General features: G+C 43.1%; 1 protein-coding gene across 4 annotated transcripts in view; it reads right to left on the bottom strand.

The window, feature by feature from the left end:
- ARHGAP23 (Rho GTPase activating protein 23) overlaps positions 1 to 27,425 on the bottom strand; it is a 448,503-nt gene that overhangs the window by 21,338 nt on the left and 399,740 nt on the right. For all 4 annotated transcript variants that reach the window (XM_069237494.1, XM_069237493.1, XM_069237492.1 and 1 more), the window contains exons 17-18: positions 16,623 to 16,701; positions 15,289 to 15,362 (exon numbers count right to left, since the gene is read on the bottom strand). In XM_069237494.1, coding sequence (XP_069093595.1) covers positions 15,289 to 15,362; positions 16,623 to 16,701 — 153 coding nt within the window. The remainder of the gene's footprint in view (positions 1 to 15,288; positions 15,363 to 16,622; positions 16,702 to 27,425) is intronic.

Genomic DNA, 27,425 nt, shown 5'->3' on the forward strand with positions numbered 1-27,425 from the left:
ATCTGGAAGGATGATGACGTGGAAGGTACACCATGGTGGCATCTACTACAATTTTCTCTACTGCCTCTGAATGGTTGAGTGCCTTAGCACTCAGATGTGGATTAGGGAGAGACAACTAAAATAAATCCATGCCCAGGTGAGGATTTCACTATCAGGTCCTGAGGGGACCACTGTTATAAGCTTAAAGGTTGTTTACACTCGGCATGCCTAGACTAAAAGATATAACAACAACAACAAAAAATTATGTGGCCTAACTACAAAGTATTCTGGTTTTTAGAACCAATATACTTTTAGTAAAATCTGTATATTTGGTTAAAGCAATTCGATTCTCTGCACCTTATTACTAAATAGTTTATGATCTTTCTATGTTTCTAGCACAGCTACACATTTTCAAAAACACTAGCCCATGTTTCAGCTTGGAGAAACTGAGGGACACCACATCACTACTGCTGTCTGATGAGCCTGTTGCATCATCGCTATGGGGTCCTCATTAGTTTGGTTTTACAGCCTTCCTCCTGTCACAGGCTGTCTGTCCCTCCATTGTCTCCTACTGGCTACCACAACTGCTACTATGGGTAAGGGGTTTGAAGTGAAATAATCTTATTTAACTCTGTTTGCCCATGGTGCAATTCCATTCCTTTGTCACTACTACATGTGCTCAGAAACCTACAATAGACTTACCCTCATTCACATCTGTCAGAAGTGGTACCCTCAGCCAGATCTGGTACCAAAAGAAATTACTTACCTATAACTCCAGTTCTCCAACTTTGGTATCTCTTACATATTCACATGCTTGAATCATTCCCCATTGTCAGGCTGGAAATCCCTGGTGCATTAAAATAGCACCTAAGCTTCAGCCAATGAGGTGGAAGCTGAAGCACTCCTGTGTGCCCTACAGGCCACCAAAGCTCAGATTTCAAAGCACAAGTGTGAGAATAAAATACAATTAGCCTTTAACCAGGGAGGAGAGAGCGTGGCCTGTGAATATATAAAAGACACTAATGTTGGGGAACTGGAGTTACAGGTAAGTAACTAATTTCTTCTCCAATACTGGTTCTTTTAAATATTGACATACTTGAATCAGAATAGCAATCAGTACACACTTTAGAATAGAACGAAGCAGGAAGCAGGCTCACCTTTATTTAATGAAACAGGTTTCTCAAGACTGCCGGTCAAACCGCTACGTCAGCTTCTGCACCCATGTCTAGACAGTAATGCTTCATGAATATGTGCCTGCTCCTCCAGATGGCTGCACGCAGGTGTCTTTCAAGGGCACCCCAGCCTGGAGTGCCGCAGTTGAAGCCATGACCCTGGTGGGATGCACCCTAACTCTTCCCTGGTTAGGACACTTGGCTATGGTATGAACGAAAGCAAAACAAGCTGAGAGCCAACGATCTATCTCCTGCTTGGAGAGGGCTTGTCCTTTTCATGGATGTGCAAATGACACAAATAGCTGGTCTGAAGTGCATATGCCCTTTGTCTTGTCTATACAGACTTTGAGACATCTATGCAAATCTAAGGAATGCGATGGTGAGGAGTGATTGAGAAAGAAGCTTCTAAGAATGACCAGCTCATTCAAATGGAAGTCACCAGGCACGTTAGAAATTAATTTAGGGTTAGTTCTGAGTATCACCTTGTCCTTAGTGAAGCGGAGAGAGGGTTCTCTGATGGAGAATGCCTGAATTTCTCCCAGTCTCCTAGCGGATGTCAGAGCCAAGAGTAGTGCTGTTTTCCATGAATCATAATTTAGGTCCATTCTATACATCAGCTCAAAGGGAGGTAACATCAGCTGACTGAGGCCTATATTAAGCTCCCATGGAACAGGAGGATGTCAAAGAGGTTGATAAGCTCTGAAGATACCTTTCATAAACTATTTAATGATCAGATGATGGCCATCATTCCTGTACCAGGCACAGAAATGCTTCCACTTAGCGTTGTAAGTCTTATTAGTAGCTGGAGCATGAGCCTGCACCAGAATATGTTTACACCTTTCGTTGGAGATCCAGATGGCCAAATTCTAGATGGTCAGGTACCATGCTGTCAAATTCAGCAACTTGGGATTGTGGTGAAGAATCTATTTGATGTCTGGACGTTATCCTGGGATGCGTCTTCAAAGGAATTGCTGGACGTACCGCCAACTGCAACAGCTCTCTGTACTAGTACTTGCAAGGCCACGTCAGAGCAATTAGGATCAGATTGAAATGGTCTATCTTTGCCTTCTTCAACTCTCTGAGGATTAGGGGAAAATGAGGAAAGGCATAGCAGATATCTTGGACCAACGTGTCAAAAGTTTATTGTCCATTGTCCCTGGATGCCAAAACCAGCTTGCAAAGAACAGGCATTTTTTGCTGCCCGGAGTAGTAAACAGATTGATTTTTGGGTGACCCCGTTGATTGAAGACATAATCTACCTGCTTCTGTGCTAATTCACACCCATGACAATCTGTAATCTGCTGGCTCAATGCATCCACCTGATCATTCTGGCAGCTGTTCCACAACAATGTCTATTTTGTGAGAAATAGCCCAGTTCCACAGCAGCTGTGCTTCTTCTGAAAGGACCCTGAATCGTGTTCCTCCTTGCTTGGCTCTAATGAACATGGTTGTTGTGTTGTCTGTTCTGATGAAGACCGCCTGACATGTTATTTGGAAAGGAATGCTTGTAAACGTAGGCCCATATTTATACCTTTTTTTGCGCCGCATTTGCGTTATTTTTTTCCGCAAAAGCGGCGTAAACTTACGAAATATCATTGTATTTTAGAAGTTTGCACCACTTTTGTGTCAAAAAATGGCGCAAATGCGGCACAAAAAAAGTATAGATATGGGCCTTAGTCTTTTGCTGCTGAGCTCCAACACACTGATGTGTACCTTCATTTCTGCATCCTACCAAAGACCTCTGGTTAAAAGCTCTTGAAGGTGAGCTCCCCATCCGTCCATGGATGCATCTGTGGTGAGTAATAATCTCTTTGTTATTGGCAGCAAAGAAAGACCTGTGTTTAGGTTTGCTGGAAGCCTTCACCACATTAAAGCTTATTTCAAGCGCCTTGTGACACAGACCATATCTTCCCTGGAGCCTTCTACATGTTTACAATGGAAATCTAGCTATTGCTGAATAAGATTCATACGAAGTCTGCAAAATGGAATGACGCCTATACATAATGCTGTAAGACCTATCCGGGACTTGCATTGCCTCACTTCAATAGTTTGCTTTCCAGCAATACTTTTTGATATTGCCTGTAACTTTCTCACTCTGTGGCTGGAAAGGCTTTCCCCAACTGAGTATTGAGCATTGCTCCGAGAAACTAGATCTTTGTTCTGGGTTCCAACAATGACTTTTCCCTGTTCAGTCATATAACCTCCAGAAAAGATTGATGCAAGCATTTGTGGAAGCTGTTGGTCTTTCCTTGGATGGTGCTTTGACTAACCAGTCATCCAGATATGGAAACATCTGGTGAACTTCTCTCCTGAGAAAAGCAGCAACTGGAACAAGACATTTGGTGAACTCTCAGGGCTGATTTGAGTCCAGAAGGAAGTGCCTTCAACTGATAGTACTGACCCACTACTGAAAATCAAAGGTTCTTTCTGTGTTTTCGAAGAATAGGAATGTGGAAGTAAGCACCCTGAAGTTCCAGGGAGGTCAACAAATCCCATTCCTGAATCAACAGAAGGACTTCTTGTACAGTGAGCACTGAAATGACAGTTTTTTTAGAAAGTTGTTCAGCTCTCCCAGATCCAGGATTAGTCTCCATTGGCCTGTCTTCTTTTTGATTAATAGAAACCTGGAATATAACCCCTGATTCCTCTGCTACTTGGGGACAATATCTATGGCCCCTTTGAAAAGAAGCATGAGAATTTCCATTTGCAGTTCCTTCAGATGAAGATGATGTTCCTTTCTTGGTGGCAAAAAGGCGGTCTCTGAATGATCAATTTATCTCACCCATTTGTCTGATGTTATGTTGTTCCATGCTGGAGCAAAAAGGGAAATCCCCCACCCTCCCCCAACTTTTAAAGACCAGATGGAAAAGGGAGGCGAGCTGAGAGTCAAGCGCTTTTCTAATTGTCCTCGGCACTTGCTTGTGAGGAACCTCTCTTCCTTCTGGAAGACCTCCCATAAGCTTACCTTTGGTTCTGATTGAAGGAGTATCCTTAATCGTATCCAGACTGTCTTTGAGGATAAGATCGTCCCTGACCTCAGTACTGACTGAATTCTGCTCCGAAGTTTTGCAATCTTCGTGAGCCACAAAAATTAGAAACTCCAAATCTGCAATATTGCAAAAGCCTTAGGCCCTCATTATGACCCTGGCAGTCTTCTGGCTGCCAGCGCCATGGTGGTGGTTTTGCCGCCGACAGGCTGGCGGTGAAGACTGTCACATTATGTGTGTGGCGGGTTGGCCTCTGCCAACCCACCACATCCCCGTCTGTACCACCAGGGCGGTTGGATCCGCTGGGCCGGAGATGAGCGGTCCAATGAAGACTCCCCTCCTTTTTGGTACAGCACCCCCCGCCCCTCTTCTGGTACAGCGCTCCCCTCCCCGCATACATGCACAGACACCCACACGCACCCCGCAGACACTCATTCACCAACACTGACATACACACATTCACTCACATGGATCCATACATGCATCCACTTCAATATCCATACAAGCATTCATGTCAACATGCATACACGCATTTACTTCAACATCCATACATGCATTCACTTCAACATACATACACACATTCAACCACGCATGCACACCCCCACACCCATACACAGACACACATGCATACCAACACACATACAAACACCAATACGCACACACATACACACACACACGCAGACAACACCCGCTCACACACAACATCGCCCTCCCACCCCCTCCCCCGTCGATCAACTTACCTTGTCCAGCGAAGACGTCATCAGGCAGGGAACAGGAACAGGTACTTCCACCGCCGGCAGCGTCCTGCCATCAGGACACCGCAAGGCCGTATTACAGGTCGTAATACGGCTGGCAGAGTCCTTTAGGGGGGGTGGGCAGGTGGTAGAACCGCCCATGCGCCTCTGACCGCTAGCACGACTACTGCAGGATTTTTGCGTAAAATGTGGCGGAAATCCTGCAGTATTCATAATATGGTGGACGGAGCCCGTGGCTTTGGAGGTCTTCTAAAAAGACCGCCAAAGTCATAATGAGGGCCTTAATGGCTTTGCAGTATCAGTGTCGGTTTTAAGGCCCTGCAGAGTCTCATCAACATGTTTTCCAAAGAGAGTTTGATCATCAAAAGGCATGTCTAAGATCGTAGACTGGACATCAGTTTGGAAGGATGTAGACCTCAACCAGCCTTGCCTCCTTAGCAAAGTACTGCGTGCCAACTGGTGAAAGCCTGTATTTGAAGCATCCATTGCTACATCAATAACAATAGAGGAGGTTAGTTCTCCTTCTCCTTTCTTTAGGATTGCTCTCGCCGTTTCTTCCTTATCCTCTGGAATAAGATCCAGTAATGGAGCTATGTACTGCCACATGTGGCGATCACAGTGACCTAGAATCGCCAGGGCACTGGCTGTGTTTACTGAGGTTGCTGCCATAGAGGATATTCTCTGACCTAGATTGTCAATACGTTTGCTATTCTTGTCTGGCAAACTAGAGGACGCCATTATTGGGGTCTTGGTTCTTCTTTGAGCTGCTGAAGCAATGACCAAATCTGGTCTAGTATGACCAGTAAGGCAGGCCTTAGCTGAATCTAGGGCCTTTTACCTCCTTTCTGGACGAGGTATCACAGCTGGAACGGTAGCAGATGTCTTCATTAATATCAGACTTTGTGATCAGACAATCAAAAATAGGTATGGATTTAACATATTTTCGAGGTAGTTCCTTAAAATCATACAGAAAACATGGCTGAGATACAGAGGACATTTGTAAGTTGAATTTCTTGGCAGCCCTTTCAGTCAACTAATTAAATTTAGATATATAATCTGTAGCATCTTGTGACACTGGTCCAATGTCTCCACTTGGATCAACAAACCCTCGGCCACTCTCACCTCTTCCATCACCGTCGGCTGGTAGCACACCTTCCTCTCGTTCTATATCAGAATAGGCAGAACCATTAGAAAAACTGCCATCCACGTCTTCTTTGTGGACCGACCCTCCTGCCTTTGGTAGAAGAGTGAGGAGAAGCTGGTAAAAGAGCGGCTGAGGAGGCAGGAGGATGGGAGCAGCAGGTAACCCCATGTTAGGATGATTAGTTGTGCAGTAACAACTTAATAAAAGTAGCCATCATTTCTTGCAACATAGATAAAAAGGCCACTGGCTCTTGGACTACCTCTGGTTCTCTACAATAAGAAGGTGGATCTATTTGAGTACTTCAAGTCTTATATTCCTGCTGCTGACACACATATTCATTGCATGACTCATCATCCACTGCATCCTCTTCAAAATCTGTGACATATCTTACATCCAAATGCACTGGGCTGTAAACTATCAGTGAGGCATAATCACAAGCCTCTTTATCTTGATCGGATTGCAATAATTGGACAGGGGGCACATCCATCACTCTCATGGGTGAAAAACCATATCTTCCTGTTTTCCATCGATTGTGAGGGTCCTAAAGGTGATGGAGTCGATGGTACGGTAATCGATGTTGACGCTATGCCCTCTGACTTCAATACTATAATCTTCGACATCGACAGCAGGGTCATCGTCATCAATACTGTCACCTTCGATGGAATGGTCGTTATTGATGATGAGATCTTCACCGGAGACGGGATGGACATCGTTTACAGTATGGTCTTTGCTGTCTCAACATCCTATGGTGACTCATAGGAAGAGCAGATCACTAAAAGACATGTTGGTTCACAGTTACATGAGGCAGTGTGAAAAGACAGGTTCCTGGCTTAGAGAACAACAGGGCTTCCATAAATGTGGAAGATGTAAAGCATGCAGTAATAGCACAAACAGAAAGCCGTATACTTTACCAACGGGGGAAAACTGCTAAAATAAAGACGTTCATTACATGTAGTAGTGACTATTGGGTTGATGTTCTACAATGTCCCTGTGTCCTCCAATATGTGGGTAGTACCATCTTCCCAGTAATGAAAAGGGTTTTAGAGCACTTGCAAGCTATTAAGAACACTGATCAGAATTACCCTGTAGCACACCACTGGAATCAGATACACAGAGGTGTGATACTCTTTCATTCTTTGGTATTGGTCCCAGTGAATACAAGAGGTGGGGACAGAGAGAAGACTTTGAGGACACTGAAGTCAAGATATATCCTTACTCTCAACAGCAAATTCCCTGGAGGCCTACATTTAAATGAAGAGCTGTCTATACCTATTTCGTGATGAGACGATTGATTTTATTGCTCCTGTGTTTCCCTGTATAACCCCTCTTTCAGTAGTACATGGGAATTGTGTACGTTTCTTTTCTTTAGAATTTGGTTATCCAAGCAGTGCATGAGGAACTGCATGAGTAATTGAACAACTGTGCACATATTGCATAAATATTTTCATTTAGGAATTTTGATTTATAATTGGCTATTTCCTGTTTTCATCATCACTTGGCATTGAAAATCATTGAAAAAATAGCTTGGTAAGCTAAGAGGGCCAATAGGTGTTGACTTTGAAGTTGGTGGCAGAATTCTAATAACAGTGGTACGGCCACTCAGCAAAGATACAATGTTTCAGTGTACAAATTACAAAGAAACCCAGCCTTTATGAAAGCGTCTCCCGCTTAAGTATTCTCAAAATTCAATACAATGCTGTTACCTGGCAACAACGTGATCTATGGCCCCAAAGTGAAAAGGTCACCATGAACATATTTACAATGTTAAACACCTCTGCGCAAAGGACAGAGTTATGGGAATGTGGTGATTAGAACAAAGAGGACTGTTTTTCCTCATGATTTTGAAATCATTTATCATGAATTTTATTAACACTGATATTATTTTGTTTTGTTTAATTCGAAAAATTATTTTTGTGACAACATTGCACTTTGCAGAACAAACAACAATAGTATGCTTTCTACGTCTATATATTTGTACCATTTTAAATAGATTGGTGCACAGTGTTGGTTGTGTTGGAGTCGTGACGAACACCTGTGTGGTCGAAACATGTTGCCAATAAAAGTTTTTTAAATACACATCCCGAGTAGGGACTTCTGTGCTTGTGGAGGTTACAACTAAGTTTTCGTATGATGTTTAGCAGGTCTGCACCCACTGCTCTGCACCAACCCTGCATGGTAGATGAGACTGGAATTTGGCAGACTGTATGTATGGAGCCTATAGAAAAGGCTAAAGTGGCCAGATTAAATTGAATTTTAATTTTAAACAACTGCCCGTACAAAAGTAATCATGTCATTTACACACAATGATTATATGAAACGTTTCACAAACCTTTATTTAAAAGGAAAAGAAAAGGGAATGGTGGACATTTTAGCCAATAAGATACCGTTCAAAGAATAACAGAGAACACTGGCACTGTGCCTTTTAAGAACCTCACAGTACCCCATGTATCCCATCATGCCTCACATGGGACAGCTAGGTCAGGTCATTTTTACGGAAAATAGGAATCCTGGGTACAGAATTTGTCGAGAGTGATAATAGTTTCCATTCAGGGAGGAGGGAGGGTTCCTTATGACGTTTCCTTCTCTTCCAGGGGATCCTCATCAATAATCATAAGCACTGAATAGAATAGCAAGCGCATTCCACAAAACAAGTACATAAAAGACAAGACCAGCTCCAACTATTACCAAAAAGATTCCTCAAAGAAGCCTGTCCTACTTGAGTATCTACATTAGCATCTGAATCCAGACAATAATGCCCATTAAAAGTATGTGCAGAGCTCCATGTAGCAGCTTTGCAAATTTCAGAAATAGGTACATTTCATAATAGAACTGCAGTCACAGCCTTTCCCCTTGTACAGCGAGCCTTAGGTCTAACAGGCAAGGATTTTTTTTAGCTAGCTGGTAGGACAGGAGTATACAAGAATCTATGCACCTAGAAATAATTTGTTTAGAGGATGCAACCATAGTTAACAAAAAGGTGATCTGATTTCCTTATCCAAGTAGAACTTTAGTACTCTTTTAATATCAAGAGAGTGTAAATACCTTTCAGCTGGAGAGGAGAAGAAGGGTTAGGGAAGAAAGTGAACAGTGAAATATTCTGGTTGATTTGAAAGTCTGAAACTACCTTTGGAAGAAAACTGGGCTGAGTTCTTATCACCACTCTATTGGAATGAAAAACTGTGTATGGCTTTTCAGAACTTAGGGCTTGAATTTCACTGCCTCAACGAGCTAAAGTTTTGGCAACAAGAAAAGCAGCTTTTCATGTGAGATGCTGCAAAGAGGCTTTATGTATCGGTTCAAATAGGGGGACCCATCAGTTTAGAAAAAGATAATATTCAGTTCCCACAGAGGAGAGGGTGACCTAATTTGAGGGAATACCTTTGTAAGTCTTTCCAAAAGGTCTTTGATCATTGGAAATTGGAAATTTAAAAGGAAGACGTCTGTGGAGGAAATTTTCTATAGGCCGTAATGGCTACAAAATGTACCTTAATAGAAGAAAACTGAAGCCCAGATTTAGCTAAATCGATTGTGCCTCATCTTCTTGCCACAAAATTGGACTGTGATCATTTTAAGAACACCATAAAGAAAACCTTTTCCATTTGAAAGCATATGATCTTCTAGAGGAAGGTCTTTTAGCCTCTCTTCAAATATCCATACATTCTTTAGAAAGACCTAAATGTCCATATTAGGGCGATTCAGGAGCCATGCTGTCAAGTTCAGTGATGGAAGGATGGCGTGTAGTATCTGTCCTCTGATCTTCACAGGAGATCCTGTCCTACGACTATCTCTTATGTGCTCTCTCTGACAGATGTAGAAGGTCCATGAACCATCATTGACGAGACCATTCTGGTGCTATTGATACCATCCTGGTTCTGGACTTGTACAGTTTGACAATCACTGTTAGTATCAGAGGAATTGGGTGAAATGCATTGAGAAATATCCCTGACCAGTTTATCAAAAGGGCATTCCCCTTTGATCCAGGTAAGATGAACCCGGTTGCATAATCTTGTCATTTTTTTGTTCTTTGCGTTTGCAAACAAGCCAACTTGAGGGTATCCTCTTTTCTGAAAAATGTCTTGGAAGACCATGTTGTTTAAGATCCAATCATAATGTTTGTGTAAATTTCGACTTAGAGAATCTGTTTGGGTATTTTGAACCCCTGGGAGATGAATGGCCGTTATGGTTAAAATCCTGGCTATTAACCATTTCCAAATGGCTTGTGCCTTGAGAAAGAGAGAGAGGACGGAAGGTAGTCCCTCCGTGCTTGTTCAAGTAATGCATAGTTGTTGTGTTGTCAGTTTTAACAAGAACAGAGTTTGTGATTGATCGAAAGAAGGGCTTTAGAGCCAGATTAACTTCTCTCAATTCCAGTATATTAATATGATAAACTCTTTCCCTGTCTGACCAAATTCCCTGGGCCTGAAGGGAACCCATATGAGGTCCCATCCTTTGAGAGAAGCATTTGTGATTAGTGTTTGACTTGGTACATCCTGATAAAACGGTACCCCTACCAGCAGGTTTTTCTGTTGAGACCACCATGGAAGGGATTGAATTGCAGCCTGTGATAGGGTCAGCTTGGCTTCCCAGCAGCTGGAGTGTGGATTCCACTGGTCTTCTAGACATTGCTGCAGAGGCCTCGTGTAGTTCTGCATGAGGGACGATAATGCTGCAAAAGGCCATCAACCCTAGGAGGAAAGCAATACGTCCTGCTGATGGATGTTGAGTCTGTAGAAGATTGAAACACTTCAGATTGATCGACAGCAGTCTCCCCACCGAAGGATACACTTTTGCAGACTGTGTGTCCAGTGTAGCTCCCAGGTGGTGCAACTTTTCAACAGGACACACTGTCGACTTGTTGAAGTTGACCTGGAGACTCAGACTGGTTAGTGTGTCGACAAAAAGTTAATAATGCTCTTTTGCTTGCGATGGTGAAAAAGCTTTACCAGCCAATAGTCTAGGTAAGGATAAACAAAAATCTTCTGTTTTTTTAAGTATGCTGCAACCACAGCCATGATTTTAGGCAGAATGGTAGGACTTTGTACTGATAGTGTTGAGATCTGAACTCGTTTCAGCCCTTTCTTTTTACTAGAAAATATTGAGAATAAATTCCAAGTCCCGTTTGATGACATGGAGCTCACTCTATAACTTGTTTTTGTAACAAAATGCCGACTTCCTTCTGTAAGAGTTCTTGTTGAAACCATGATGTTTTTACTGGTTGGACAGAAGGAGGAGGGGACCCGAATGGTAGAGAATATCCATTCTGAACAATATTCAAGACCCATTTGTCTTTAGTTATTGAACGCCACTCTTTGAGGTGACTGGTGATATTTCCTTCCACCGGAGCAGGAAATGGAGAAGGGGGAAGGAAGGACTCACTGATTTGCAGGAGATTTTCCTGTGGATGCAGGTTATTGTTGTGATCATTTCTCTAGACGGGTTGCAAGGATGGTAGTGTGATCTTGTCTGCTGCTGTTGAGTCCTGTGAGTGGTTTGAACCCTCTGTGGAAAAACAAACGCCTGCCATGTGGTCTGTATCTCTTGTGGAATTGTTTTTTTCTTTTCCAGAACAACAATTTGAATGTGTCCATTTCGGTCTTCATTCTGGACATCTCGTCTGTGTGAGTACCAAATAGGGTATTAACCAAGAATGGCAAGTTCATTATTCTGTGCCTCTGGTTTTAAGTCAGTAGGTCACAGCGAGGGAGCCCTCCTCAGAAGGATGCCTTGAGAATAACCAAATGCAGCTGGATCTGATGCATCTGCTGCTGCATTTGTGATCTGGTTGGATACCAGGCCATCTTCATTAAGAATTTCCTGGAATTCTTGACGGTCTTCCTTAGGCCATTTTTGGAAAATCTCCTAAGTGAGTCCCACAGCAATTTGTCATACCTACCCAGTAAAGCCGAAGCACTAACGACCTTCATGAAAAATGCAGATGTTCTGCACATCTTACCAACTGAGTCTATCAGTTTACTCTCCTTGTCTGGAGGGACCAAAGATGAAGAAGCCACAGAATGTGACTTAAGGGCAGCAGCCTCTATTACTGAGACCGGAGGTGGATCAACTCTATGAAACAGGGGGTCCTGTTCAGGAGCTTTATATTTTTTAAGGAGCCAAGATGGTGCATGTTACATGGATATGGGAGTTAAAAACAACTGCATCACAGGCTCCTAGAGTCTCAGAACCAGTGGAAGGAGTGGGCTTGGTACTTCTCTATGATTCAGTCTCAAACATGACTGATGAAGTAGCAGTAGTAGTTGGGATGTCACTGTTGAGTTTGTTTGCACCCCTAATAAGGACTTCATTAAAGGCCACTGTGGACTCTCTGGCAGAAGTTGTGTCTGTTAAGATAGCAGATTAGCCCCGCACTGAAGTATGAGAAGTGGTGGACCAGGAAGGTAATGATCTCTCAGCCATGCCTGGATGTAGAGCCATGAGATCTCCTGGATCTTGGGGTGAATCTGGTTCTGGATGTTGCCTTTGATCTATAGCAATGATGCAGAGGAATTCTTGATCTGTGAGATTCATGCGTCACAGGAAGCTGTGGGCTCCTTAACGACTCATATGGCATCATAGGTGGACCAGATGGTGTGCCTCTTGAGAACCTACAAGAAGGTGTCCTTTGGGGCAATGGTGTTCTGTGGCGTGACTCTAGAAGGGGAGTATGTTCTTCAGTACTCTGAATCTGAGTTATAAGGCACAGGTCTTTTTTATAAACTCTCCAACCAACGTGGGGAAATGTTCAATGGAGACTTCTGGATCTAGAACGAAGCCTTGATCCATCCAATTCAGTAGGCAAAATTTGAACTTCTGTCGACATCAACCATGGTCTGTCTGTAGTATAAGGTTGTGTAGCCTTGTCTCTGGATGTCTATAGGACTCACAAGGTTGAGTGCTTCTCTTTTGACATTGGTTGTTCCTTTTCTGGTGGCCTCGACATCGAGTGCTTCCATTCTGATGAGGGTCTCCTGGATATTGACGGTGAGTGTGACGCTGATGCATATCTCAACGTTGACGAAGGGTGTTTCCTGGCCATCGACGGAGACTGTGGCGGTGATGTAAGCGCCGACATTGGGTGTCATGTGTGCTTTGAGGTCAAACGATGAGCGGACCTCACCTTCAATGGCAAACATAATGGTATCTTCTCACAGCTTGAGGCCATACCTCTTGATGTCGGACAGCTTTTTTTCTGCTGCTTCCCACAAGATCTTCATCTGTGGGAGTCTTTGGGATGAGAGGAGGGCTCTCTGGAGGAAGATAGATGCTTTCCAAGGCCTTTCTCTTGAAGACCATGAAGCCTTATTTTTTTCTCTGTCATTCAGAGAATGCCTGAATAGCTTCTGCCAGTGAGGACAGGAGTCAGCACGATGGGACTCAGGCAGGCAGACACTACCGACTGAGTGAGGATCCGCCTTAACCTTCTCCTTCCCACAGGAAGGGCACTTCACAAAGAGCAAAGGCATTCTTGACAGAAAAAATAAATGTTTTCTGTCAGGAAAATAATTCTCTGTGCACTAGATACTGAGAAATCTTGAATGTTGTAAGTAGAAAAGGTTTTGATAAGGATTTTCTTGACATATTGTCAAAAAAGGCAGAGCTCAGTGCTCCAAGATTCTAAAAGTAGGAGCCAGAAAAATGAACCGACCTGTCACCTGTGAGGCATGGTGGGGTACAGGGAGTACTGCCAGTTTTTTCAGTCATTCTTTAAATTGCAGCCTATTGACTAACAATGGCTCACTTTCCCTTTTAAATAAAGGTTTGTGAAACTTTTCATATAGTCATTGTGTTTTAATGAAATTATTCCTTCTGTTGGGGCAGTTGTTTAAAATGAAACCTCAATGTAAAATGGCCTTTTCTATAGGTTGTTGATATATATATATATATATATATATATATATATATATATATATATATATATATAACCTAGTGGTCGTTATAGTTAGGACCATGTTTCCATAGAAAAAGCATTTTTTGACTTGTCTATATCTTTGGCGCTGTTTTTGACAAATCTTCACAAAACTTTTCCCCAAAAAAGTGGTGTGGTGATTCTTGTTACGCACTGAAAAGTTTGGGGTGATCCGTCATGCTGGGGCTGAGAAAAAGTGGGGGTGAAAAAAGTTGTATTTCCCATATTAATTCCCTGAGGACCTTTAGACACGTCCACAGATCGAACCACTGGACGGAATTACACCAAATTTGGCCAGAAGGTAGCTTTTGGTTCGCAGATCATGCTTTCCGCTTATTTGGAGTAAATCCTTCCAGTAGTTTTTGAGAAATTTAAGGAAATCCAAATTTGTATATCTCTGCCCGCGGCGACTTCGCAAACTTTTCACTATGCGAAAAGAAGCACTGTAATTGGCTGACCGCAACCTGACTAGAAAGTTGTGAGCGCCATTTTATTTCACGGGACACAGTACCATGGGAGAAAATGCTCGATATTTATAAGAACTCATGAATTTTCATGAATTTCACAAAATATTCGCAAATATGAAAAGATTTGAAAGAAAAGCAAGACTCATTCATACACTACTTCATTCACACATACATGCACTCAGAGACTCATGCAACCCCTCAGACCCACTGATAGACTCATACACCCACCTTCACACCCACTCAGACACTTACGCACCCCACTCACAGATTCACTGACAGAGACAGGCACTGTGGTCAACCTGTGCTGTGCACGACCAGAGGCCGTGTGTGGCACAGGGTTGGGTGGGTATAAGGCCTTGAGACCACGTTGAAATCACGTTGGTTGTCTATAAATAAAATCTACAGGAATTACAAGATTAATTTTGGAAAAGCCACAGCACAACCTTCCAGTAGGCACTGTGATGCCACACTAAGGGCAGATTATGAACTGTTTAATTGTATATCACAATAACAATAGCAATGTAGTGTTCCAGCCACTCAAACTGCAGGTAACCAGCTCTGAAATTAGAAACGCCACACATTCTGGTGGGTCTGGGATTCTCCACAGGATCTGACAGTGATTATTTTTATAGCACATTTTCAAAGTACCTTACATGCAAGCTAAGCTATTATTACCTAATGACTAATGGTCTCCATTAACAGAGCACAGAGGTAGAAAGGCTGGGCTAGACATGTCTATAGCAAGCTAAGAATGCACCTCCAGAGGAGGGCTTTGAACTTGAATTTTTTTCCCAGTAGACTAGTGGAAGTATGTTGGTCCCCTTACCTACACTACAAGAAAAAAGACCAGAAAAGCCACCGAGCCCCAGTAACTATACCAGTTTGCGCAGAGTTTTCATCCGCTCCCGGGGGTCCTCCATCCTGTTTGCCTCAATAAAGTCATTGTATTTATCTGCAACCAAAACACAAAACAACAAGTCAGCAATGTTTCAGCGCATGTACTTTGTTGGCCAGGTCACTTTAGACAGGAGTCTCTTGTCCCTAGAACAGGACACACAATGCTTTTTCAAGAGTGCTCTTCTCTATGTTGCTATCAAAATCGGTACTACTTAAGATGAGTACACATCAAAGTGTGAAATGTAATTGACTGTAAGCAACAAAACATAATACTCAACTAACAACTCACTAACTGATAAAAACTCCGCTGAGTACTTAATAACTGATGCATGAAAGCAAGTGCTACTCAAATTGCATATGACTATGCACTTGTACATGTCAGTGGATGATAGTCAATAACTGATGCATGATGCATCACAATCCTATGGAGGTACGTGACAATCTAAGATTAAACTCTATTTCACATAACTTCCAAGTGAAACATTCATCATCTGTGATACTGCTGACTTTGTACACTATTATATATTTGGAATATGCAACTATCACACCTGAAGGAATAGGAGCGGGAGGGTGGATGATGCATAGGGGTTAGTTTGGTTTCCGAGTTGTTGATGTAAGATGTCCATGATTTGTGGAGGTTTGTATTTGTACCAATGCAAGGGGTTGTCCTTTCAACTGGTTTGAAGGATGGACACTTGTCACTGGTGAACCAAATGCCAATAAAGAAATATTTTTATTTTTAAATTCACACCTGAAATACACACGCAATAAACACTTCCCATCAGTGAAATCAGCTGTTCTTCTCCCATCACATACTGACCGTCTGTGACATCCAATCATCTCACCTGCATCATACGCTCATCATCTGTGATTCCTAAAACTTGGTTGTTTGACTGATTCACCAACTATGTAACATATGTATTCTGTTTCCAAGTCAAATGCTCACCATTTAAATCACCTACCATTATTATTAGTGTCCCACATTCATCATTAATGGTGCCACACTCACTAAAGATCAGTAGGGTTTAAGAAGATCAGTAGGATTCAAGACTCTCTCTTGTGTCACACAGTTGAAAGCTGTGCCACCTCACACCTTCAAGATCACCTGCTGCTTCCTTACTACATGTGACACAGTTTACTTGAGTCAAACACCCGTGTACCTGTTTAATCTTTAATGTTTGTAATATCTGACAGTGCTGCACATTCAGTGTATGTGACGTGAAACTCTCACTAACCATTTAAGATCGTTTCATCACTCAAATCTCTCACACTCATCTAGGAAGCATACTGATCTCTTCAAATGTCAAACACTTACCATCGGTGAACAGTGGTTCTGGAAGTTTCCGGAAGAAGGATTTCAAGAGACTGCTGATGACATTGAGGTCATGCCACCTCTGCAGGAAAGAACAGAATTTGCATTGAACAGAAGAGTTACACACAAAGCTCTTGCATGACCTTTGATAGTGACTGATTTCATAGAGGATACAATGCTGGGAGAGTTCTCTCACCAATTAGATTTTTATAAGTGACAGAATCGGACTCACCTCACCAGGTTCTAGGTGCACCACAGAGAAAACATACGAGGAACTGATCTTGCTAGTTTATACACAAGAGCAAGCCTACCATAGAGAAACCACAGTAGGAGCACCTCATTAAAATGACAACATGTTTTGGCCAAGCACCACAGCTTCTCAGTTCTCACCCTATTAGGCTATGGAAAATCACTGGGCCCACTATAAGGAAAAGACTTCTGAACTCGGATGAACAGTTACTGATCAGCACTTAACATGGTCAATCCACTTGAAGGTCATCTGACCCTTCTCTATTAATTTTAGTTGTTTCTCTTGTTCTTTGCACCTCTTCCCCATTCCGCATGCTCAACGTTAGAGGAAATTCAAATGTAAGAGAATACTACCATCTCAGAATGAGGTGCTTACAATTGAGCAATTCACCTCCATGTGTTTTATGGCAGTTGTTTACGCCACATGATGGTACCATGCTCTGTCTCCAGGAATGAGGCATAGAAGGAAATGAACTAGGTGGTAATAGCTTGCCTTCTGGAAAGAGGTAAAGGCGGACAGGCAGTAGAATAAGCAATTAACAACCAGATGGACAGAACCTAGACACAGGCTTAGTCGAAACCACAAACATGCAGGACGGCACTTGGGTCTTTGATTTGACTCCTCAACCTCAATTTATACCCTTTATGGCTGGCATCCCATTTTAATTTCTTAGCTTCGTCTCCTTAATGTAAGTAACTGATGCACAAATTCTGCTTATATGAATTATGTTTCAGGCACAATATCCTCTTGCATAGAATTCAAGTGTTGCATAGTGGCAATTGTACTTTTGGGAAAACACAATTAATACATTTGGAGATTTGAAGAAACACACTTGAGGTCACCCAGTTCAGAGTCATTTTTCAATGGTCTTGCACTTGCCCTATCACAAATACAGGAGAGATAATTGTCAGTTTAAACTGCACCCACTGATAAAGTAGCTAATCTATGTTTCATCCATTTTAAGGTTTTAAAGAAACTACTTCCCAGTTTCACATTTACACACAAGGTATTCATGATTACAGAATGTTTCCTCCTGCCTGAACTATGGCAGCAGCATGTATGTGGTATCACACATCATATTATGTACAGGCTTCAGGGTGCCCGAGCCAGCATCCTGACATCAGTGGTATCTCACAACTTTGTTCTGGAATACTGTAAGATGTTCGATGCAGAATTCTTTGCCTTTTCATATCCATCAATAAGTCAACAGTCTTGAATTCCAATGAGATATACAAGGCAAAGGTGAGGGTGAGAATTCTAGACACAGGGACATGCTCGCTCCTTATATTGTAGGCTGGCAGGCCCAGATGACAACCTAAGGATAAGGGGTTCTTTCTCATTATCATACAGGTTGGAGGGCCAAGTCCAGGATCACAGGGGGAGGAGTGGGTTAGCTCACAGTATTACAGACTAGGTGGCTCAAGAAAAGACTTGTGAAGCAGGTAAGACTGGCTTGAAATCATGTAGTTTGGAGGGTTTAGGTGAGTCCTCTAAGACCAAGATTTGTGTTCTTCCTTATCCTACATGGTGGGGTCAGAATAAAGTACTCAAGACGTTGGAAAGTGCTGGCTTAATAACCTGCATACTAAGGGGTCCATTCGACAACAGCACCTGATCCTGCAGACAGAAGGTGTTACTTGTACATGCAGAGCAAAGGAATACTGGCTCTTTATCACACAGCCTATAATAGGGTGTAAGGGAGCACTCAAGAAGCAAGGCAGTGCTATGTAGTTATTCTAATGGGGCAGCAAAACTGGCTAGGGCAGAGATAAGAGTGAAAACAAGACTCACGTTTCAGTAGAGTAGGCATAAAAAACGTCTGTCTGCCAAGGCTGGGCTGGGCGTCTATAGAGTCAATCTCCTGCAGTGAACAGCAGTCAAACGCTGGGTTAGATTGTGCAATTCACTATCTTTTGCTGACCCTGGTATGATGTCCAAACTTTTACCATAGCTTTTTTGACACTTGCACTGTCTTTCAAGCAGGACTCACAGCTACCTCCTCAGCCTAGATGTTTCAGGACATTAAGGCCCTCATTATCAACACAGTGGTAAAAACCGCCGTGTTCATGCTGGCGGTCAAAACACTGACTGCCAACGTCCCTGGATCCCCGCCGGCCGTATTAGGAACATTCCTATGGGCCAGCGGGCGGAAGCATTGTTTCCGCCTGCCGGCCCACAGGAAGGCCTGGCCGGGACATAGACGGCGGCTCCACATGGAGCTGCCGCAAATGTCTCTGTGCGGCGGGAGAAGTTGCACCCGTCGCGCAGATCACCGCGATGGGGCACTGCACCGGGGCCCCTGCACTGCCCATACCAAGTGCATGGGCAGTGCAGGAGCCCCCAGGGGTGCCCCGGTGCACCCCTTCTGCCAGCCTTTTCCTGGCGGGGAAACCCGCAAGGGAAAGGCTGGTGGCTGAGGAAGCATTATCCGAGGGGCAGCACCGCCCGCCCGCCGCCTGACGGAGGCAGCCTGGCGGTGAGTGAGGGCTGCCAATGGCAGCCCTCATGGGGTTCATTATGTGGCAGTGTGGCCCGCAATGCCGGCTGGCGGTTTTAGCCGGCATGGCGGGCCACACCGCCATGTTCATAATGACACCTAAGTCTTGTTATTAGCTACATGTCAAACATTTAGCACCTTTCACTAGGCTGACTTTGGTGAAATTAGGGTGAAGGATTGCTTTCTTCAGGAGGGAACTGTAAACTAAGCCACATTTAGATAAATGATATATGTGTAGGACAAATTAGCTCGTAAAATTATGGCATGGTTGGCTAGAGAGAAGTCCAAGTAAAAATATGATCTTTTCTTTTTCTGATCTGATTACTGGGAAGAGTACTAACAATCAGCAAGTGACCAATATGAGATTTGTGGCTCATTACCAGAATTTATATCAAGCCGACCCAGAGGTATCTAGTTCTGCCATGTGGAGTTTTTTAGGGCAATTAGAAGTCCTTCAATCTCCATTTGGAACAGCATTAGCACTATCCTCTCCTTTTAAGGGAACTGGTAAAGTTACTGCTAGTCTCTCTAATTGTAAAGCCTTCTGCAATTAAGGCGTTTCATTCGAATTTTATAAAACATTTGTAGATGTAATTGAAGACACTTGTAGAAATGTATTTAGGCCCATATTTACACTTTTTTAGGGACGCATTTGCGCCGCTTTGTGACGCAAAAGCTGCGCTAAAAAAGTTTAAATATGGACCTAAGGACCATATTTATACTTTTTTATTGCCGCATTTGCGTTGTTTTTTTTACGCAAAATCGGTGCAAACTTACAAAAAATAATTGTATTTTGTAAGTTTGCACTGCTTTGCATCAAAAAATTACACACATGCAGCGCTAAAAAAGTATAAATATGGGCCTTAGTCTTTTAAGAAGTTTATCTATTTGTCTGAAGTGAGATCACCCCCCCATTCCATTCAGGTAAATAAGTTAATTACCCATCTTCTCCAGAGGCTGATATCACTACTAAATACTGACTATAAAACTTTAACCAAAGCACTAGCTCATATATTTCAGTCTGTGCAAACCTTGTAATTGATCTCAACCAGAATAGTGTATGCCTATTTATTCCACACTACTTGATTAAAGCAATAGACATGTTTTCTACAAACAGTACACCTAGTACCTTAACAATATTGGATACTGAAAAGGCTTTTAACCTAGGGAGTTGGCAGTTTTTATTTTCTGTTCTGGATAGGATGGATTTTCTCTCCCAGCTCTAAAGGATAACCAAGTTCTTTATACATCCTTAGTAACTCAAAATGTCAGAGCAACAATGGAGACGAGAATGACTTGCCAGGGGTGCCTAGTTTCCCCAATTCGTTACCCTTGCTACAGATCCAATTTCAATGAGAGGAACTATTTATATTTACCCTTTATGCACATAGATTTCTTCCTTTGACATCAACCTCACCGTTGAGGAACACGTTGCCAATGAAACAAAGACAGTCCAATACCAGCTTTCCCTTCAAAAGAAAGTGAAACTGTTTCGTTCAGAAAGACACTTCTGAAGTGCTGTTCAAGCCCTTGTATTCTAGTGATAATCTACTCTATAGCCTCCCAGACTCCATGATACACCCCTTAAGGGCACCCTACCTGGCACAGAGGCTTTCATCCATGGTCAGAAGAAATATGACCACATCACCCCATCCTGAAAAAACTCCATTGGTTTCTATTGCTAGCCTGCACCATCTTCAAAACCATCTTCATCATTTAGAAATCCATCATGATCCCTGCGGATAAGCTCACCATCTCTGGCAGCTCTTGGCACAAGTGCAGCCAGACCACTATCACAGTTACAAACTAAAAACTGTAAAAAGAAAAAAAATACCAAGGCAGCGTGCCTATTCCAGCTATGCACCCAGAATCTGGAAAAACATCCTCATATCCATAAGGACTGTCCCAAAGCTGCTTCAGTTTAGCAAAGAGTTCACTTTAAGGAACTCTGCATCACAATGAAGCAACAAACCAATAACCAGCTACCTTTCCTATCAATAGTTGATTCTATGCTTGCCTTTGACTTTATACAGCCCTCTGCTGCATTTTCAGCAAGGTTTGCGCTATACAAATACCACATGCATACATACAGGTGACAGAGCATGGACTAAACTTTCTAGAGTGGAGCAAGGAATCTCATATGGAGAAGTTCTGATCGATGGTCAGATACAATTTAATTCTAAAAAAAACTGAGGTTTTAGTGTTTCATATTTCAACTGAAGTGTTGCCTACTTTACTTCAGGCTAGTTATGCTTTAAGACAAACCAGTATTTGGGGATTTGGATCATGAACAATTTGGAGGAGCTTTAGGATATTAATTAGTCTCCTCTAGTGGTTACAATTAAATCATTACTTCCTGGATGGCAAACTCTTTCTGTCTATTAAGAAGAGGCTTTCTTTAATAAAAAATTTCACTTTTACCACTTTTTTATATTCTCTGATTTTTGCTATTTACATTATTTGACAAAGTTGAAAGCCTCTTTGCTAACTTAATTCAGGCATGCAAATGACCAGGTATAAGCCTGCAAGCACATCTATGCCTATTTCAGAGACATTCTAGTTGTTAATATATATGGAAAATGTCACTTACCCAGTGTACATCTGTTCGTATGAGAGTTTGCTCTCTTGCGAGCTGCCCCAACAACTACAGAATCTGGTGTTAATTGCTGCGTAATATAAACAGGGTCTGTTGGTGGTGGCTTGTACTTTTTTCCACCCTTGGAGTTATGGCTCTGCCTTTAACAGGATCCTGAAATATTTGTTTTGAATGTTTTAGCATTCCCGGGAGCATAGGTAAGCTTTGGTATTGGCTATGAGTGGAGGAGAGTGTATTAAATAAAAAGTCATCTTCAATTGGTTCTGAATGCAAGGTGACGTTATGAAACGCAGGTGCCCTTGAGACCACCTGCGTGTAGGATGTACTGTCTTCAGGTGGCGACGGCCTTGTAGGGTAACAGTCTGGGCTGTTATCTGATACAGGAGCATCATAAAGGTCCCATGCATCAGGATCATCTTGACTCATTGCAGTATGAGTCGGGGATTGCATCAGTGGTGGAGTGGCTACCGGTGATGTGTGCATTGATGGTGGTGGAGATGGTGGTGGAGTTGTTTGTCTTGCCACCTTTGCCTGTGGCTGCTTGTCCTTTTCTTGAAAGGCAAGTCTTCTTTTCATTTTAATTGGGGGAAGAGTGCTTATCTTCCCTGTGTCTTTTTGAATGTGGAGCCTTCTTTGAGTGTAGTCTGGCTCAACAGATTGAAGTTCCTCTCCAAACTTATGTCCTTGCATCTGGGAGGACAATCCCTGTTCCTCTGTGTAGGAACCTGTTTTCGGTTCCGAGGCTGGATGTTTCGGAATCGAATTCTTTTCGTTCGCCTTTTTGGGCTCCGAGGCAACCTTCTTTATTTTCGGCGTCGTGGTGTCTCGGTGCCGAACCATTTTGGTGCCACTGTCTCGGTGCCGAATCTGTTCGAAGCCGCTGTCTCGGGCCCGAGATTGCTGTGTGGCGGTATCTCGACCGGAGTCGGATGACTTCGCCACATGCATGCCCTTTTTCGGTGCCGATGATCGGTCACCTATTTTTCGGGTTAAGCCATGGCCTGTTGGCGGTGGCGTCCCCTGGGCTTTTGTTGTCTTCTCGTGAGTTTTATGTTTCGACGTCTTACTCACGGTTTTTGGCGTTTCTTCGGGATCGAGCTCATCCGAGTCCGATTCATGGATGGAGAAGCTTTCTTCTTCCTCCTCGAAACGCCCTTGTACGGTCGGCGCTGACGCCATCTGCAGTCTTCTTGCTCTTCAGTCTCTTAATGTCTTTCTCGACCGAAACGCTCGACAGGCTTCACAGGTATCCTCCTTGTGCTCTGGAGACAGACACAAGTTACAGACCAGATGCTGATCTGTATATGGATACTTGTTATGACATTTTGGGCAGAAGCGGAATGGGGTCCGTTCCATCAGCCTTGAAGAAACACGTGGCCGGGCCGACCAGGCCCCGACGGAGGGATCGAAAAAACCCCGAAGGGCCACCGGAGCTCTTCAAAAGTCGGTGTTGATCTGTTATAACTAACCCGATACCGAACGCAAACAATACCGACGATTTTTCCGAGATTCTAACTAACTTTCCGACCCGAAACACGGAGCGAAAAGGAACACGTCCGAACCCGATGGCGGAAAAAAAAACAATCTAAGATGGAGTCGACGCCCATGCGCAATAGAGCCGAAATGGGAGGAGTCCCTCGATCTCGTGACTCGAAAAGACTTCTTCGAAGAAAAACAACTTGTAACACTCCGAGCCCAACACCAGATGGCGGGATGTGCACAGCATGTGTATCTGCAGCTACACATGCCACCGAACATATATATATACATACATACATATACATACATACATACACACACACATACACATATATATAAGATATGGATTATGCTACTTACCCTGCAAGCATCTGCTCCTGCCATGTAGTGCTGTAGATTCACATGCTGTGCATACTCTTGCCATCTAGTGTTGGGTCTGGATGTGTGCAAGTTGTTTTTTCTTCGAAGAAGTCTCTCTAGTCACAAGGCAAAGTGACTCCTCCTCTCGGGGATAGTGCCCATGGGCATTAACTCCAATGTTAGATTGTTTCCCACAGTTGGGTGAGACTGGAATGTGAGAGTGATAGTAAAGAGATGTCAACGCATATGTGAGTAGATTAAGTGCAAAGGCCACAGGTGTTTGGGGAGGAGGGCGGGCAATGTGAATCTACAGCACTACATGCCACGAACAGATGTGCACAGGGTAAGTAACATAATCTGTTTGATCGCATATGTGGCTGTAGATATACATGTTGTGCAAAGACTATAAAGCAGTGCCCTCCAGAAAGAGGTGGTTAACCTGTAGGTGTTGCATTAGTTTGAAAAAGTGTATGTAAAACTGCCTGTCCTGAATTAGCTTGTTGGCGTGCAAAGACATCCACACAATAGTGTTTGGTGAAAGTGTGTGGAGTGGACCATGCACCTTCTTTGCAGGTTTCAGTTATTGGTGTATTACCTAGGAAGGCCACAGATGCTCCTAGTTTGCAAGTAGAATTAGCTCTAGGAGGTGTGAGCAAAGTTATTTTAGCTTTTGCATAACACGTCTGAATACATTTGACTATCCATCTTGAGATGCCTGATTTAGATATAGGCTGCCCTGTGTGAGGTGGCCAAAAAGCAACAAAGCGTTGTTTGGTTTTACGAACCTCTTTAGTTCTGTCAATATAATACATTAATGCTCTTTTAACATCTAACTCGTGCAGGGCCCTTTATACAACTGAATTAGGTTGTGGAAAGAAAACTGGTAGTTAAACTGACTGGTTCAGATAGAAAGCTGAAACTAATTCTGAAAGGAATTTTGGATTAGTACAAAGGACTACTCTGTCCTTATGCAGTTTGAAGAAAGGTTCTTCTAAATTTAGTGCCTGGAGCTCACTGACTCGTCTGAGTCATATGATTGCTACCAGGAAGGCTATTTTCTCGTCTGAGTCATATGATTGCTACCAGGAAGGCTATTTTCCATGATCAAAACTCCAAAGGGCAGTTATGTGAAGGTTCGAATGGTGGACCCATGAACCTGGTAAGTACAATGTTGAGATGCCATGCAGGTCAAGGGGTACCCTGGGTGGATTTCACTCTTTTAAGTCCTTCCATGAATGCCTTAATTACTGGTACTTTAACTAAGGATAAGTGTTGCCTGTTTTGTAGGTAAGCAGCTATTGTGGCTAAATGTAGTCGTATTGAGGTATACGCTAGCCAACGAGGGTGTAAATGCAGTAAATAGCAAACAATATTTTGCACCGTTGCATTGAAAGGGTCAATATTTTTACTATAGCAGTAGAAGACAAATCTTTTCCATCTAGTCGCATTGCATGCTCTTTTTGTGTATTTACATGCTTCCTTGAGCATGGACATACATTCTTGTGGAAGACTGAGGTAACCAAACTCTACGACTTCATGAGCCAAATCGCAGGGTTGGGTTCCTTTGGATTTGGGTGCCTGATTTCTCCATGGTTCTGACTGAGAAGATCCGGTTTAAGGGGAAGCTCCCTATGGGGCAATACCAAGAGTTTTAGTAGTGTGCTGAACCATAGCTGTCGAGCCCAAGTTGGAGCTACTAGAACAAAAGTGAGTGAAGTCTACTGAAGCGTCCAAACCACAAATGGAAGAAGAGGGAAAGGTGAAAAAGCACATACAAATATCCCTGACCAATTAATCCACAGAGCATTGCCCTCGGATAGGGGGTGTGGGAGCCTGGAGGTGAAGTTTGGGTATTTTGCATTGTTTGTGGTTGCGAACAGGTCTGTGTGTGGAAACCCCCATCTGTGAAAATATAGAGGGAGAATTTGTGGGTGGAGTTCCCATTCATGGACTTATTGCTGTATCCTGCTGAGGTCAGCACAACTGTTTTCCATGCCTGGAAGGTGTTCCACTAACTAAGGTGGATGTGGTGAAGTATTGCCCAACACCAAATCCATTGAGATAGGCATGATAAGAAATAAGTTATTTACCTGTAATTGTAGATCTCCCATATTGGAAGCTTTCATAGATTCACATGCTTCAATACTTCCCCGTTGTTGAGATGGGAGTCCCCGGTGGAATGTACAACCTAGGCCTGAAAATGTACATATACAGTACATGGCCTAGGCCTCAATAGAATAACCTATCACAGTCATTTTGTCAAATAGACCGAAACTCAAATTTGAACCAATCAGATTGCCTCACCCCTTAGAAACTCCTGTGAGGAGTTGCCTTTCCTTAGATTTTCCGAGCAAAGGGCTGTAATGATGTACTGAGAAAAGAGAGAAGGTGAGCTCCCCCAGGGAGGCGGGTGGGCCGCATGTGAATCTATGAAAGCTTCCAATACTTTCTTAGATTACATGCTTGAATAAGACTAGCAAGCAGTAACCCACACATTTTCTGCATTCATAAAACACTGTTTATCTCATAATAAGATATCATCTGCATTAGGACAGGTAAATGCAAAGTAATAAGAGCTAACCCACTCAAACATAAATCTATATGCATAAGAGGTACGTTAATATTGAACAGAAAATATGTGATATTATAGCAGAAGTGGATGGTGGGAAAACAAACAGCTCACCTTATCGGAACAAATGCCTAAGGACTGCTTGACCCACCGCTGCATCTCGGAGCGTCTCAGCATCCAGACAGTAATGCTTTATGAAGGCGTGTGTCGTTCTCCACGCCGCTGGTTGACAGATGTCCGGCAGTGACACCCCAGAGAAGAGCGCACAGGATGTAGAGACTGCTGTGGTGGAATGCGCACGTACTCTGGCGTCCAGGGGTCGACCAGCCCTTTGATGGCAAAAGGCTATTGCGCTTGAAATCCATCTAGAAATAGTCTGTTTAGTGACAGGATGCCCTCTTCTGGGCGCACTAAAGGCAACAAAGAGTTGATTTAATTTCCGGATCTTAGACGCTCGCTGCAAATAAAACATAAGGCATCGTTTGACATCAAGAGAATGAAGCGATCTTTCTGCTCCAGTCTGAGGCTGTGGAAAGAAAGTCTTCAGCACGACTGGCTCATTAATATGGAAGTCTGATGGAACCTTGGGGATAAACTTAGGATTTGTTAGCAGGATGACTTTATCGTCAGCAAATTTCATGAAGGGTTCCTGGATGCTACATGCTTCTATCTCGCTGATTCGACCAGCAGATGTTAAGGCCAAGATGAGCGCTACCTTCCAGGTGAGGTAATTGATGTCCGATTTATGAATGGGCTCAAATGGCTCCTTCATTAGATGACCCAGGACTATATTGAGCTGCCAAACTGGAGGCGGTGCTCTGACTGGAGTAAAAGATCGGAACAGACCTTTCATAAATTGCTTGATAAGCTTATGAGACCAGAGGGATGGCCCCTTAGAAAGCCGTCTATATCTGGAAATAGCAGCCAGGTGAACTTCAACAGATGCATGTGCGAGACCAGAGTGCGCCAGATGAAGAAGATCAGGTAAAACCTACTCTGGAGCAGATGTAAGCGGGTGAATGCCATTATGAACACACGATAAACAAAATTGTTTC

Source organism: Pleurodeles waltl, chromosome 6, assembly GCF_031143425.1.
Source record: "Pleurodeles waltl isolate 20211129_DDA chromosome 6, aPleWal1.hap1.20221129, whole genome shotgun sequence".
Classification (NCBI taxonomy): Eukaryota; Metazoa; Chordata; class Amphibia; order Caudata; family Salamandridae; genus Pleurodeles; species Pleurodeles waltl.